The 17,310-nt window shown below is 43.7% G+C and overlaps 1 protein-coding gene across 1 annotated transcript in view; it reads right to left on the bottom strand.

Annotated features, from left to right (window-relative positions):
- Positions 1-13,284: 13,284 nt before the first annotated feature.
- Positions 13,285-17,310, bottom strand: part of NECTIN1 (nectin cell adhesion molecule 1) — a 110,982-nt gene continuing 106,956 nt past the window's right edge. Inside the window, 2 exon segments of the mRNA XM_030221688.1 lie at positions 13,285-15,838; positions 15,840-16,009. Coding sequence (XP_030077548.1) covers positions 15,503-15,838; positions 15,840-16,009 — 506 coding nt within the window. The 3' untranslated portion in view covers positions 13,285-15,502.

A 17,310-nucleotide genomic window follows, 5' to 3' on the forward strand; every position in this document is an offset into this window, starting at 1 on the left:
GGTTAGTGCAGCGGACTTTGATCCTGGGGAACTGGGTTCAATTCCCACTGCAGCTCCTTGTGACCTTGGGCAAGTCACTTAACCCTCCATTGCCCCAGGTACAAAAACTTAGATTGTGAGCCTTCTAGGGACAGAGAAAGTACCTGCATATACTGTGTACAGCACTGCGTACGTTTAGTAGCGCTATAGAAATGATTAGTAGTAGTCTCCCTTTGAAGGAGAACATGGCCTGACAGTGAGCAGGCTCATCTTCTGGCACCTTAAAAATTTGGAACACTAGGCAGTTGCCTAGGTTGCCTACACCCAGGGCTGCATTTGTAGACAAAAAGGAAGTGGAACTATGGAGTTGGGGGACAGAGAGGACAAGCTAGGGGCAAGAGCAACAGAAGAGGGGCTGGATTAGGGAATAGTTACTGCTGTCTGCTCTGTTCCAGACTCATCTCTTCCCCTCTTTTTCACTGCAGGCTGCCTGGAAGCATAGGCTTTGTTACAGTGAGTAAATAACCTCACAACCAAAAGTGAATTTGAAATACATTTTTGAAAAGTTCTACACACAGAAATGTTCCTTATTTATATGTTTTTAAAAAATATATTTCTTTCAACATAAAATATATGCGCGATGTGAGAGGAAAAGCAGCCGCAGGACAGGCAATGCATCGGAGAACAGCGATGGAGGAAGGCTTCTGCTGGCTGGCGGGGCCTGGGGATCCCGCCAGCCAAACCAGAGGCCCTGAAGCCCTGTGTCTGCTCCTCCCCAGCTGGAGTTTTCTCTATCACCCGGGTCCCATCAGAAACAGGAGAGAGATAGACCCCAGTGCCGGGGGGGGGGGGCCCCCCTTGGAGGTCGGGCCAGGGGGGATCTTACCTCCCCTGCCCCACCCCCCTCGGCAGCCCTGGTTAGACCAGTGGACTGAGAAGGGGACCCTGGTTGAAATCCTACTGCAGCTCTTTGTGATATATCTTTTTAAATTGTGAGCCCTCGAGGGACAGAGTACTGGAATTTACACTGTTTCAATAACCTTTGGGCTTGCAGGTTTTTATAATACCACCTGCAAACCTGAAGGCTACTGAAGTGGTGTACTTTTCTGTCCCTGGACTGTTTACAGTTCACAAAGAGCTGAAGTGGAATTTGAACTAGGGTTCCCTGCATGGCAGCCTGTTGCTCTAGCCATTAGCAACAATAAAAACAATTAGATTTATTTCACCATAAATAAAACAGAAAACACATAATACGAATAATGGTGAGTTAAAGAAAAAATAGAACATTCACTTTACACAATATTGTCCAAAACATTTTGGAGGAAAAGACCTCATAAAGATCGTTGCAGATAATATTGAGGCATCAATGTAAAGTGTAACCACTTGATAACTGTAAATGATCAAAAAGTAATCACTGGTCACCTTCTACCTAAATTCCTCTTTCACCTTAGCTTATGATCGACTGTTTTCTTAAATCATGTAATGACGTTCTCATTTCCATACTCTGTAAGCCACATTGAGCCTGCAAAAAGGTGGGAAAATGTGGGGTACAAATACAATAAATAAATAAATAAAAACCTCCAGTCTTTAATGATGTCAAAAATGCTTAGCCATTAGGCCATTCTTTCACCTGATATTGGGTGCCATTCCAGCTCTTAATGACATATCTCAGAGATTAAGACTTAATTATTCAGAGAATTGTCTGACTGATATTCAGCGCTATTTAACCGGCTATCTGTGAATATTTAGTGCTTCGCCGGCCAAGTTAAGCAGCCAAATTGGGCCACCGAAATAGCAGGCCTGTCTTTGGCCACTATAAGCTTAACCGGCCCGGCCTTCTCAGTCTGCTGCTGTACGTATGTTGCAATATAGGGAAGAAAAGTATGTGTATGATGGCTGGTAATACTGGGGAGGGACTGCAAGTACGGAGGGAGATAATGTATGGCAGTTTCAGAGGGTGGGATAAGAATGGAAGGAATGTTTGTGATGGTAGAAGAGTGACTGTGGGTGGGAGGGGGAATAATAACTGAAAGCACCATTGAAGAATGAAAAATAATTTGTTCTACTTCAATCCCTGGCTGTTTGTGAAACTGGACGCCTCTGCTAGAGAGGCCACGAACAAAGCATAGATTTTTCTTCTGCAGATAGCAGAGGGGAGAGGGAATGCAGTGCAAGGGCAAGCAGAAGAGAAGTAGCATTCCATCAGAAAACTGTTTCAGAGTACAATTCAGAGACACTTCAGATTGACTCTTCTGCCTTCCTAAACCCACAGGATGCAGATAAGAGAGTCTGTGACTCCCTGCCAGGCCTGATTTACACTGGAGACTGAGGGAAGAAAGAGGAAAATGGAGGGGAGAGAGATCTTGAGCAGGTGGAGAGAAGAAGAGGGAGAGATTTCTCCAGTGAGAAAGGGAAAGAAGTCACTGGAATTGTATTTCTAACACTTTTTTTCCCATTCCAGTCTCTGGCAAAAGACTGTAAGGTTGTGGTTCCCAGGCCTGGTCCTGGAGGCACCCCAGACAGTCAAGTTTTTAGGATACCCACAATTAGGGTGGTTACCATATGGCTCCAGAAAATGGAGGACATATTGATCCAGTCCGGGGGGGGGGGGGGGGGGGGGGGGGTTTGCTTCCACCACGATGAATATTCATGAGAGATAGTTGTATGCATTAGCTCCACTGCATACAAATCTATCTCATGAATATTCATTGTTGTGGGTATCCTGAAACCCTGCCTGGCTGGGGTGCCTCTAGGACCAGGTTTGGGAACCACTGCTGTAAGGAATCAGATCCTTAATGTTATACTTTGGCAACACATGTATGGATTGTTTTACCTATAAACCTTCTTGGAATTTGGGTGAGAAATGAGCGAGTTTAGATTAATTCTGGGGGTGGAAGGAAAGATCAGTTAAAGCTGACAGGTGCCAACTTGGTTATTTTCCTTTGATAAGGGAAGATAAAGAGGCTAGTGACCCCCAACAGAGAACCAGGGTAGGAGGAGACCAAGCTGGTCCTGGTTTTAAATTTACATCCCAAAGCAGGGTGGGATTTGTGGTGCCTGATCCTGCCCATTCAAATCAGTGCTGCAAGTACCATAATGCACTAGGAAATCCAGGACTGTCCCAAAATCTCCAGCCTGGAACTGGGCAACTTGGCGTCTCTATGCATTGTGCAGGACATTAAAAAGGCCAGAAGAAATGAACCATCTAAAGCAGAAGGAATCAAAGATGTTCTACGAAAGAATGAGCAAGGACAAGACTTTTTCATAATTTTCAGGAAAATAGGCAGGATGGCAACTGTAGAAGGAAAATATGATGCGTCCTGCTACCGGGCCAGAAACATAAGCAGTGAGTGCAGGAAATGTCATTTAGGACCCATATCATCTGCAGACTGCACTTTCCCTTTGTCATATCGGTAAAGTTCATTACATTCAACTGAAAGCAAGAAAGGGAGAAAACAGGGAAGGGAAATAAATGAATGTCTATTAGGAGGCTCTCATAATTGCAATTTGAGGCAATTTTCTTCTTCTTTTGAGAATCAGGCTTTGCTATTCATGCCTTCTCTGGTTGATAACAGAGATAGGGTTTGGTCTTGGACAATGCCAGGGTATATATCTGTGCAAACAATCCACCTCTCCAGGAACGTAACACTCTAGGCTCGCTCACACCATGTGCCAGATGGGCACCCTGCCTCCACTTCTCACTAACAGTCCCTGGGTCTGCTTCCTGGCACATTTCCAAAGGGACCCTCTTTTACAATACAACACGAAGAAATTCACCGCTATTACCACACCTAAACTAAATCTGCCAATCTCAGAAACTCTAAAACTCCTTGGAGTCACTATCGACCGCCACCTAACACTCGAAACTCACGCGAACAACACAACCAAAAAGATGTTCTACTCCATGTGGAAACTGAAAAGAATAAAACCATTCTTTCCAAGATCTGTCTTCCGCAGCCTAGTGCAATCACTCGTACTCAGTCATCTGGACTACTGCACCTCACTATACGCAGGCTGCAAAGAACAAATACTGAGGAAACTTCAAACAGCTCAGAATACAGCAGCCAGACTCATTTTCAGAAAACCAAAATACGAAAGTGCAAAACCCTTACGTGAGAAACTGCACTGGCTCCCACTCAGGGAATGTATCACCTTTAAAGTATGTACCTTGGTCCACAAGATCATTGATGGTGAGGCCCCTGCATACATGTCTGACTTAATAGACCTGCCACCCAGAAATGCCAAAAGATCATCCCAAACTTTCCTCAATCTCCACTTCCCTAAGTGCAAAGGCATAAAATACAAAGCACTGCATGCCTCAACCTTCTCTTACACAAGCACGAAATTCTGGAATACACTACCACGCAACCTGAAAATGATTTATGAATTAACCCACTTCCGCAAACTATTGAAAACTCACCTCTTCGAGAAAAGCTATGGCAAGAATCAAAACATATGAAGTCCTTACGCACTAACAGAGATAGGGCAATACACTCTCTTCTGATCTCTCTTCCCCTTAATCTCACCACACTTAAAACCCTACCCACAGATGGAACTGTTATACCCTAATGTTCTCTCGCCATTGTTCTATCGCTGATCACTTCCCCATTGTTACATTCTACTGTTCCATTCCCAAACTATGTTTGACTTTGACTTGTTTTCCCAAAACATGTATGACTTCGACTGTCTTCCCATAACTCTTCTCAATATAACCCATAACCATATTGTAACCAATGTAATTCCATGACTCACAATGTATTGTAAGCCACACTGAACCCGCAAATAGGTGGGAAAATGTGGGATACAAATGCAATAAATAAATAAATAAATATTGTGAGGAACAAAAAAAAAAAACCCAACACACTTCAACTCTGGATCTCTAGAGAAGGACCTTTAGGTATATTTAAATGATATGACTGTGTGTGGATGTGAAGAGATGTGGCAGACCTGGCAGCTGTCTGCAGCTGTTTCTGTTTGCTCTTGTGGTCCACAGGGATCTGAGTGAAGGCCTTACAGCTCTCATGGAGGAAGATTATTGTACAGAACACAAGATGAGCAGTTAATTTTTTCACCAAGACCAAGGCCTCCATAACCGCAGATCTCTCGGGAGAGGGGTGGTAGTGACTGGATTTGGGGGTCAGAAAAATGTGTCAAGCAGCTGTCTGGTTATCTAGTAAATGTTGGAGCCACCCGTACATGACACGAGTAGAATTGTAACTCAAATGAGTGTACTCAGCATGCTGATCATGTCATCCCAAGAGAAGATCTCACAGAAACATGCACACGTACATCCTTACATGCACTAACGAGGAAGCACGCCCACATTCAGGAGTAGGCATGGATCCATATACACACATGTCCTTGCATGTACTAACAAAGCAGCATGCCCCCACATTCAGGGGCGAGAATGCAGCAGGAAACACTTTGCTATGAATTTGCTCTTTTTGGAACACTGCCTGGACATTTAGGCAGTGGTGGGTTTAGTTTTGAGCCTAAGGCCATGATACAATTCTCCCAGTTGCAAGACAGTGTTGGTTATATAACTTATAAATATTTCCAAAGAGCTGCCAGCCACTGAGCTTTAAATCAATCCCTCCAAAGAACTCTTTTTTCCCCTCAAGCACTTAACAGTGAGTGGCTTTAAGATCCAGGGACCAAAAGTAAAAGTCTATTGCACAGAAGAGCAGTGATGTTACAGAAATGATGTGCAGCATGTTCACAGAATACAGAATAAGGACATAAACAGAAACGTTGCCATACTGGGACAGGCCAAAGCCCAGCATTCTGTTTCCAACAGTGGCCAATCCAGGTTACAAGTACCTGGCAAGATCCCAAAACAGTACAATCCATTTTATGCTGCTTATCCTAGAAATAAGCAGCGGATATTCCCCAAGTCCATCTTAATAATGGCTTATGGACTCTTCTTTTAGGAAGTTATCCAAACGTTTTTTAAACCCTGCTAAGCTTTTACCACATTTTCTGGCAATGAATTCTAGCATGTATTTCTGGTGACATCTTGCCATGTTCAGAGTTTGTGCATCAGATTCATGGATTTTATCTTATAAATTAAAACTAAATAAAGATAAAAGTAGATTTTTATGGGGGATACTCCAGCAGTGTTGCGTGATAACTTAATTCAGATTAAAAATTGGACAGTAAAATTAGAGGGTTATTCCAGAATTCTAGAAGTTAAGGTAGACAGTGAATTATTATTAGGCAACCAGGTTCATAAGATAGTAAGAAACTCTTTCATGTTAGTCAGGAAACTGAATTATCTGTACATTTTTTGATGTGTTGGAATTTAGGTTATTGGTCCAGAATCTAGTACTCTCGCAATTGGACTATTGCAATTCTATTTATAGTAGTTGTTCTAAGATGCTGAAGTCCAAATTGCAACGGGTACAAAACGCTGCAGTACGAGTTGTATTTGCTATTGTTAAGTAAGACCATATCACACCTTTTTTTCTCATGATTGTGTTGACCGCCTTTATTTATTTATTTCGATTTTGCTCACACCTTTTTCAGTAGTAGCTTTAGAAGCAAGGTTTCAATTTAAAGCAGCTGTTCTGGCTTTTAAGGCATTGCATGGAGAACTCCCAGCTTATTTGATGGTCTGTTTCTCTTTTTTAAATCAAAACATTTTAGGACTTACTAGAAATCAATATTTGTTGAGCTTTCCCTCAGTCCAAGGAGTGAAATGTCTGAGGATACTGCAGGCTTCTTTGTATTTCGGGTGGCATCATGCTGGAATTCTCTCCCCATTTCTATCCGAAGGACAGAGGATTATCAACAGATTAGGAAACTGGTCAAGACGTTTCTATTTAAGAAATATTTTTAGGTTTTGGAGTTATGATTAATTTGTTTATTTGATGCATTTTTGATACTGTCATTTCCTGAAGAATGCTTCAGTTTTAGTTAATGTTACCTGCATTGAACGTTATGGCTTTTGCAGGATATAAGACCCTAGTGCAGTGGTTCCCAAACCTGGTCCTGGAGGACCCCCAGGCAATCAGGTTCACCTACAATGAATATTCATGAGAGAGATGTGCATTCACTGCCTCCACTGCATGCAAATCTCTCTCATGAATATTCATTGTGGATATCCTGAAACCTGACTGGCTGGGGGTCCTCCAGGACCAGGTTTGAGAACACTGACCTAGTGTAATGTAATATAACCAAACAAGCTCCCTTCTCTGAGCCACACAGTCTCCTAGAGCAGTGGTTCTCAACCAGGTTTTCAGGATACCCAAAATGCATAGCATTGAGCTAGATTGGTAGTATATGACAATTTTATCTCATGCATAGTCATTGGGGGCATCCTGGAAACTGATTGGCTAGGTGTGTCCAAGGACTGGGTTGAGACCCCCTGTCATAGAGGAGAGGGTGGAAAGGAGGATGTGCTCCAGGGCAGTGTTTCCATGTGGTCTGGAGTACCTCTTTGCCAGTCAGGTTCTCAAGATTTCCCACAATGAATATACATGAAAGAGATTTTGCATACAATGAAGGCAGTGTATGCAAATCAGTCTCATGCATATTCATTGTGGATATCCTGAAAACCTGACTGGCAAGGGGATACTCCAAGACCGACTTTGGAAAACACTACTCCTTGGGACTCTGCACTACTCTTTGCCCCCTCCCCCCTTAGAGCCTTCACAAGGGCAACCAATGAGCCAGTTTTGGTGTTTCAACTCTATTTTCAGATTTGCTTCAACAGTTTCTTATTACGAATAGCTTTATATAGTTCTGTGATTGAGGCAGAGGAAGGCCATGTTTTTCAAAAGGTTGCTCTGCTTTGGTTGAGTCTCTATTGGAACAGTAACTTGTATTGTCTCTGGGTTATTTAAGATACCAACTTTCCTTTCCATAGGTGCTGGTTCTAGTATTTGTCTATTTAAGGAGGTAAGGCAATGCCATATTCTGTGCTTAGAGGCTGGGTGCTGGTCAGTTTACGGTGTAAGACAATACCACATCCCTGACTGGTTCTATGCTTGCATTGGCTGAAGACTGTTGAGGATCCCAAGCTTCCTTTATCTACTTTGGGAAATGTAGTGTTTTGTGGTGTGATGTTGTGCCGATTCATTATATGACTCTCTCTGCTTCTTGCTTCAGGGCCAGCATGGTGCATAAATGCAACCAAACAAAACTCATCAAAAATCAAATATCTTTCAAAAACTTTACCATGAGTGCCTATCTACAGCTCAAGAGTTTTCCAAGGAGGCCATGCAGGCACAATGCAAGCAGGGCTGTGTTTCGTGGGATGGCCCCAAGCACTGGATGCACAAATCGTGTGGGTCCAGGGTGCTAATCTTCTTGTTGCAGCCTGGGCACCTCTTAAAACTGGTTTTCTCTTTCTCTGCATGATGCTCAGGTAAGATGAATGGTTTCTTCAGTAGTTCAATGGAGAGCTAATGAAAAAAACTGACCACTGGGAATGGCAGAAATCGTAGACTGGGGAAGGAAGGGGAAGTACCTGGGTGTTCCTAGCTATAGAGGAGGGTGAAACGCTACACATGCTCAGAGGTTTTAAAACAACCCTCTGAACTATTTGGAGAGCTATTTCCGTCCAATGGGAGCCATCGGATGATGTCACCTATATGTGGCTGTCACATCCTGCTTGTCCTAGGAGAATAGCAAAAAGCATCAAAGGACTGTTATGGAAATTTCATACCAGAAAGTCCTCAAATCAACTTAACGTAGAAGTTGAAAAACCAGAATTAACTGACCCAGGTCTTTATAATCAGAAATAAAGGGACAAAAACGCATACAGCAGTGTAGTAGGATGCTGATAAGTACATAAGTACATAAGTAGTGCCATACTGGGAAAGACCAAAGGTCCATCTAGCCCAGCATCCTGTCACCGACAGTGGCCAATCCAGGTCAAGGGCACCTGGCACGCTCCCCAAACGTAAAAACATTCCAGACAAGTTATACCTAAAAATGCGGAATTTTTCCAAGTCCATTTAATAGCGGTCTATGGACTTGTCCTTTAGGAATCTATCTAACCCCTTTTTAAACTCCGTCAAGCTAACCGCCCGTACCACGTTCTCCGGCAACGAATTCCAGAGTCTAATTACACGTTGGGTGAAGAAAAATTTTCTCCGATTCGTTTTAAATTTACCACACTGTAGCTTCAACTCATGCCCTCTAGTCCTAGTATTTTTGGATAGCGTGAACAGTCGCTTCACATCCACCCGATCCATTCCACTCATTATTTTATACACTTTCTATCATATCTCCCCTCAGCCGTCTCTTCTCCAAGCTGAAAAGCCCTAGCCTTCTCAGCCTCTCTTCATAGGAAAGTCGTCCCATCCCCACTATCATTTTCGTCGCCCTTCGCTGTACCTTTTCCAATTCTACTATATCTTTTTTGAGATACGGAGACCAGTACTGAACAACAATACTCCAGGTGCGGTCGCACCATGGAGCGATACAACCGGCATTATAACATCCGCACACCTGGACTCCATACCCTTCCTAATAACACCCAACATTCTATTCGCTTTCCTAGCCGCAGCAGCACACTGAGCAGAAGGTTTCAGCGTATCATCGACGACGACACCCAGATCCCTTTCTTGATCCGTAACTCCTAACGCGGAACCTTGCAAGACGTAGCTATAATTCGGGTTCCTCTTACCCACATGCATCACTTTGCACTTGTCAACATTGAACTTCATCTGCCACTTGCACGCCCATTCTCCCAGTCTCGCAAGGTCCTCCTGTAATCGTTCACATTCCTCCTGCGACTTGACGACCCTGAATAATTTTGTGTCATCGGCGAATTTAATTACCTCACTAGTTATTCCCATCTCTAGGTCATTTATACATACATTAAAAAGCAACGGACCCAGCACAGACCCCTGCGGGACCCCACTAACTACCCTCCTCCACTGAGAATACTGGCCACGCAATCCTACTCTCTGCTTCCTATCTTTCAACCAGTTCTTAATCCATAATAATACCCTACCTCCGATTCCATGACTCTGCAATTTCTTCAGGAGTCTTTCGTGCGGCACTTTGTCAAACGCCTTTGTCAAACAACTTAGGACTTAGGTTCTGGTGCACCAAAGCGCTCACCTACCCTTCTTAGTTGTTTTAATAATTTATTTGTTTTAATACATTTAATACTAAGGCGCACTCACGTTTTTAGCATGCGCTAAAATTGTGGGCACGCTAAACATTAGAGATGCCCATAGGAATGCATAGGTGTCTCTAACGTGTAGCACGCCTACAATTTTAGCGCGCGCCAAAAACATAAACGCCCTAGTAAAAGACCCCCAATGTTTTCACAATTATACATATGTTTGTATATACTTTTATAACTATACTGGTTGTATATGTTTTTATATTTATACATTTGTTTATACGTATGTTTGTTTTAGACTATGGATGCAGGCACGGCTCGTCAAGGCTTTTATCCGCATCCTATTACACTGCTGTTTGCGTTTTCGTCCCCTTCGCTGTGTTTCTTTGTTTCCTTGCCTACTTTGCAAAGTTTTGTTCTTCTGTCTTTATAATCAGAAGGCAGATGTCACCCTACTACTACTATGAAATATTTATATAACGGCACAAGGTGTAAACACAGCACTTTACAGACAGCATAGAAGAGACAGTCCCTGCTGAGTGGAGCTTACAGTCTGATCAATAGACACTAAGGACAGGAGGACCTTCAGAAAAAAAAAAAGGCTAGGGCTGCAGAATTATTACTGAATCCGGTCTTTGGGACACGCCCAGCCATTCAGGTTTTCAGGATATGCATAATGAATATGCGTGACATAAATTTGCATGCACTACCTCTGTTGTTTGCAATCTATCTGGTGCATATTCATTGTGGGTATCCTAAAAACCCTGACTGGCTTGGTGGGCCTCCAGGACTGGGTTGAGAACCCCTGCTCTGGAGCAAAGACTCAGATAGAGCTGGGAACCTTAGAAAGAGATTATGGAGGAAGGATTCCAGCAGGGCAAATCCATGGAAAGAGGAAGTAGCAGAGAAGAGAAGGTTAAAGAGAATAGAGTGAAAAGGAAGGATAGAAAGGAGATGTGTGTGGAAGGAAGGCATAGAAAAGAAGACTGTTTATTCAGCTTACATGTGATTCCTAACCAGGACATGAGCAATCGGAAGCACAGAATATGATTTTTTGGTAATGTATTTATTTATAAAAAAAAAAAGTACAATTTCTTTGCACAGTTTGGGCCACAATCTTTATACAAGTCTAACACAGGTGGGTCAACAGCCCAAAAATATAATCAAGAATTACACCCTCCCCTCTCCGAACAAAACTACAGATCCTCAGTGTGTACTAGAGTGGGTCACATTATAGAGAAGAGGTCCAATAGTGACACTGAGCAAACCAAAGAGAATGAAGAGGCAGGACAGGAAACCAAGCAGTGAGGAAGAACAGATGACGGGACTCAGAGGCACATTTTAACACCCCAGTAAAATGAAAACATACAAGAAAACAACAGATAAGTGTCATCTAGTCTGCTCCAGGGGCAGTGCCTGAGACTTCAATTTGTCTCTGGCTTGCCCTTAACTTCTGTGCACCGACTGGGTGAATATGCTGCAGGAAAACTAGAATTTTGAAACCAAAATATGATACCGCCCCTTCCAAAGCAGACCTCTTATCTTTCCCTGGGAATGGGGCATATTCTTGAAGCTTGAGAATAACATACATATACATGAAACTTGCTTAAATGACTTTCCTCACCCTCAGAAGAAGTTATCTGGATTTCTTTCTTCAATATTTTCCATTCTTAATTTGAGAGGGATTTTCTTCTTCTGGCATCCTGCTACGGTCTCATTTTCCACAGCAAAGCAAAGGAGTCTCGCTTGCAAAGTGGAAGGAATCTGAGCAGAGCACTAGTAGGGAAAAATACTCCAGTAAGCTCTGCAAAGCATTTCCTCGGTCTTCGGATGAGCAGCGTGGGCGTGAGAGCGCTGTCTGGATTACTGAGACAGAGGGGTAGAAAGGCTCTGTATATTTCATGCAAATTACAGCGAAATGGAGTATTTTGCACTACAGTTTTAATAATATCCAGGATACTGACTTGCTCAGCTGCGTGGGGCAGATTGGTGTGTGCATACGAAGGACAGAGATCACGAGCAGGACTTTAGTTTTGGATGTTGTTGTGAAGAAACCTGCTCTGACTTGTTAATACACAAATTAGCATGATCCAAAATGATTCAGTGCTTGTGAAAGTAAAAGTCCTGAACCAGACTTGAAGAAAAATGTGATAACCAGTTAGATACAGAGCAAGACCAGGCTCTGATTCAAATCTGGCATTTTTCTACTCCATCTGAGCACTTACCCAATACTATTCCTTACAGCTCACCCCACAGCCAGCATTTCTGCACTACTCCCTACAACGCCCCCCCCCCCCCCAATGGCCAGCACTCCACCATTCCCTACAGTGCCCCCCATACAGCCAGCACTCCTCCACCATTGCCTACAGCATCCTCCATAGCCAGTACTCTTCCAGCATTCCCTACATCCCCCCCCCCCCATAAAGATAGTCATAGGCGCCCGGTATAAGAGGCTTGGGGAGGCGTATGCTAAATAATAGTAGTAGTAGTTCTCCTGTGAGTCCAATCTTAAATAGCAGCTTTTGTAACCAGTTGCAATTTGATTACCTGCTGAGAGAGCAGAGCAGGGGGGGTTGGCTGGACTTGTCCTGGGTTGCCATGGAGATATTTAACTAGGCTGAATTCCTGCACATGAGCACTTCATACCAAAGAGAGTTGCACTGACCCCTGAAATTTTAAAAGTGCTAAAAAATAAGTTTTAAAAGTATTTGAAAGATCATTTTATTTTCATTATAGTGTTTGGAATATGTCCACTTTGAGAATCAGGTGCTCAACATTAAAAGTTTATATTTATTTACTTATGTATGGCATTTTATCCCACATTAAACATGAATTAGGATGTTTTGTGGCTCTACATGAGAATTGTGATATTATGATCCCTTGTTTCATATTGTTGACGGTCTGCATTTTCCATATGGGTCATTGTATGTTGGTGTATTAGGTTCTGCCCCGTGTAATATTTATGGTACAGTAAGGTTCTGAGTGTGTTTTTGCACAAAGTTGTGCATAGTGTATTGCAGTTGAGCGACTGTGGTTAGAATATGCTTTGAGCAACCACTTTATTCTTTGACATATGATACATATCTAATATCTAAATTTAATAAAAGGTATTAATTGTGACTTTTATTTTTATTTATTTATTTTTTCTGTGTGTTATCAGACAATTATGGATTTAAGCTCCACCCCTGGCCCCACCCCTAACCCTGCCCCCTTTAGCCTATGGAGATAGTTGTTCTCTAGTATTGCCTGAAGTTCCTTGCAAACCAGTGCTCCTCCAACAATTCTTATAGCTCTCTCCATAGCAAGCAGTCCTTTACTATTACCACAGTAACCCGCCCCCCCCTTAACCTGCACTCCCTCACTATTCCCAACAGCTCTTTTCCACTCCCTGACAGCCCCTTGTTGCCTCTCCAGTGCTCCTATATACAGACACCATAAAATACAATCAAGTGTTTGTTTTAGTAACATCCCAAGCGTACGTCAGTACGTAGAATCTGAATGTATTACATTTTGTTCCTGAGTTCTGAATAGAGATTTCGAAAAAAATGCTGCCAAATAAGAATTGCCCTGCATGTGAAAAACAAGCTGAGCAAAGCAGTACCTGCCAGTCACATCACAGGTAATGAGAACCGTGCTGAACAACACACCCAGTAGGTTCTTTTTCAGGTCACAGTCTGGACGCTCAATCTTCTCCCATTTGGATTCTGAAGAGATGCACAGGCCTATATGATTCTGACGGTAACTGCACAGGCACTAATTATATTATGAGACTGGCACGGTTAATTACAATGAGCTATACGGATGCATTAATTGCAATCTTATCATTAGCCATACAGGTGTGTCAATTATAATAATCTAAAAGGCTGTGCGTGTAGTAATCATTTTATAATGTGATGCTAAGTAAATATTATAATGAGCTGTAGAGATTCATTCAGATGCAGCTTCCAGCAAAGTCGCATAGAAACGGAGAAAATGACAACAGCAGATAAAGATCATATGGACTATCCAGTCTGCCCATCCATACCATCTACAAATCTCTACTTTCCCTTAGAGATGCTCTGTGTTTGTCCCAAGCTTTCTTGAATTCAGATAACAATCTTCGTCTCCACTGGCCATTCAAGGCATCAACTATCTTAGAATGTTAGTCTGGAAACCTCATTAGTTTGTGATAAACCTTCCCCGGCTAAGGGACTGGGCAAGACACCATACCCTGGGGCAATGAGCAAGTAAAAGCATGGCAGAACATACCGTACGCTGAAGTACGTACATCTATCTCAGACCCCGCTTCAGACAGATCATGAACTGGGGATGTGATGCACACGTGTAAAAGCAAGGGTTCTCGACTCAGTCCTCTGAACACACCAAGCCAGTCAGGTTTTCAGGATACCCACAACGAATATGCATGAGATAGATTTGCATAGACTGGAGGGACTGCATGCAAATCTAGCTCATGCATATTCATTGTGGGTATCCTGAAAACCTGACTGGCTTGATGTGTCTCAAGGATAGATACTGGGCCTCAGTTTGCCTGATTCCTACAAATAGCTTGTCAAAGGATAAACATCAAGACATGTGTCTGTGTACATTCCAGGGTTAGGAACAAAAATCGCGTAATAGTGATTGCTTTTCTGGTGCATGCCATGGCACAAAACTGTCTATGCAAAGCCAAACCCTAGATGAAAAAAGCAGAGCTAGGTTAACCCTTTGTTACTCAATTAAAAAAAAAAACACACACACACATCAAAAGTAAACAAAACAACCGAACCTTTGAAAGAAGTAAAAATGATAAATAACATTCCAAGTCATTAAAAAATATAAACACCATGGAGGACCTGTCTCTGGACAAATCCTACATCTCTCTCTCCCCTTTCACATGTTTTAAGGTTGTGACAATTTTTGGCAGGTGCACTGTGGGTTAGAAAGCCACACGGTGCCTGAATTACACAAAAGCATGTTGTGCCTTAGCCTCTCCGCCCACAACCCCCCCTCCAAAAAAAAACACAAAATATACAAGTAAACCACCAAATTCCATTGTCTGGGGGGGGGGGGGGGGGGCTGCATGTATGGCAGCAGTGTCACAGGGATGAATGCTCAGAGGTGACGGTTTGTGGTCCATGGAACGTCACAAAGCAATGCAAAGGTGTTTCAAAAGTTCAATATAACAACTGAGCTTCCTGCACTTGTACCACAAGAGTCTCTTTCCTGGCCAGGCGGCTGTGTGCATACACAATCTACGGGAATTGTACGTATGTGTATATGGAAAAGTGTCTCTGTTTATGTATATGCAGGGAAAATCATTGCGAGAGCATATGTGAAAGTATATATGGGTGTTATGGATGGATGTTGTGTATGCGTAAATGGGGGGGGGGGGGGGGGCGTGTGTGTGTATGTGTAGCATGTGTGTGCACACGTTTTACCCCTGCATACAGGCCTTTACCTACTCTACACGTACCACTCCTTTTTGGAGATGAAGGAGCCATCATTCTGAGACACCATATTTTCAGCTATGTCCACAGGTTCAGGTTCATACTGAAAGCCCAGGGTCCCATCCTCGCCATACTCCTGAGTGTCTTCGTCTACACAGTGAAGTAGGCCTTTGGACTCCTCTTCATATCGAGGCCCTGGCTTGCGCGTCCTCATCCTCTCATAGCTGCTGCCACCTAGTGGGCCTGGCTTCTTCTCATCATCCGAATCATCGGGATAGTGCAGGCTGTGTGTGGGCAGTGGGGGCTGTGGTACACCCGCCTTGCTGTACCCATTGCCGTAGACATGTTTTTTTGGTGCTGTAATCGCCCTTGAAGGTGTGATGCCGCCGCTTGAGCACGATGATCAGCACGATGGCCCCCAGCACCAGCACCAGGCCCAGGCAGATTAGAACCCACATGATTGTGGAGGACATCTGTATACTGGACTCTTGCTGCTCCGGAGGAGTCGGAATGAAGGGGAACTCTGGGTTAGAAAAGACAGATGGAGGGGAGAATTTTAGCACATAGCATATCTCTGAAGGAAGGGATAAAGCAGGAAAGCAGGGACGGGATAGGGAGCAGCAGGAATCTCTAATGTCAACATAAACCCAACAACATAAACACACTAGACATCACACCAAAGTATTAACCAATCAGCAAGCAGACACTGGAAGCCAGCCAGTCAGAAAGCGTGAAGACTGTAGAACTCAACCACTCAGCAGGCTGACCCCAGACCCAACCAACTAGCAAGCAGACACCAAACCCAGAAGCCCATGTAACTTGATTGAAATAGGCCTGGAGGTAGATCCATTCCCCAACCCCTCCCCCTCTCATCTGGGCTCCTGGCTGCAACTGATCCATTTCTTAGCAACTTCAGCTACTCCAACCAAAGTCCTTTTGGTGTCTTTGAAGCATGACATAAGCTCAGTGTGCCTGTACCTGTAACTAATCATTTTTATCTGTTAATGAGAACCTGCCCTCCCCACCGCCAAGTCTTCACCTGTCACAGAAGTCCAGAAGCAGAGATGCAGAACAGTCACACAGCAGAACAAAGATACATGGGGCTGAGAGACTATGCTAAATGAACTATAGGATTGAGCCCCCTGGAGAGACCAGCCCTGGGGAACAACGATGGGGACCAGCATGCTCCCTTCAGAGGGGCTGGCTCAGAGGACTGAGAACAGGGAGGAAGGGATCAGCCTAGGGAACACTTATAGCACAATGTACCTACACCTTGGGTTGTAGATACAGGGGCCGATATTCAGACCATGAGAGGCAGCCTGGCTAACTCCCGTGGCCGGTGGCGAACCCAGAAATTGAATGCCGGGCCATATTCGGCGACCGGCATCGAATTCCCGGGTTATTTTTGGCCGCTATGAACACAGCTGGTTAAGCCAATATTCATTGGCTGACTGGCTAAGTTATAGCGGCCAAAGATAGACCTGCTATTTATGCAGGTCTATCTGGTCGCTAAACTTAGCCAGTCAGCCAATGAATATTGGCGCTAACCGGCTATGGGACTCATTTTCAAAGCACTTAGACGTATAAAGTTCCATGGGTTACTATGCAACTTTGTAAGTCTAAGAGCTTTGAAAATATGCCTCCCTATCACACAACATAGCCGGTGACCAGACTAACCGCTAAGTGTTAATAGCCGATAGCTGGCTATCTCGTGCTGAATATTAGTGCTTAACCGGCTTAAGGCTATTTAACCGTCCAGGAGCCATTCCTGGCTGGTTAAATAGCACTGAACATCGGGGGGGGGGGGGGGGGGGGGGGGCAGAG

The sequence above is a fragment of the Microcaecilia unicolor genome, chromosome 12, assembly GCF_901765095.1.
Source record: "Microcaecilia unicolor chromosome 12, aMicUni1.1, whole genome shotgun sequence".
Taxonomy (NCBI): Eukaryota; Metazoa; Chordata; class Amphibia; order Gymnophiona; family Siphonopidae; genus Microcaecilia; species Microcaecilia unicolor.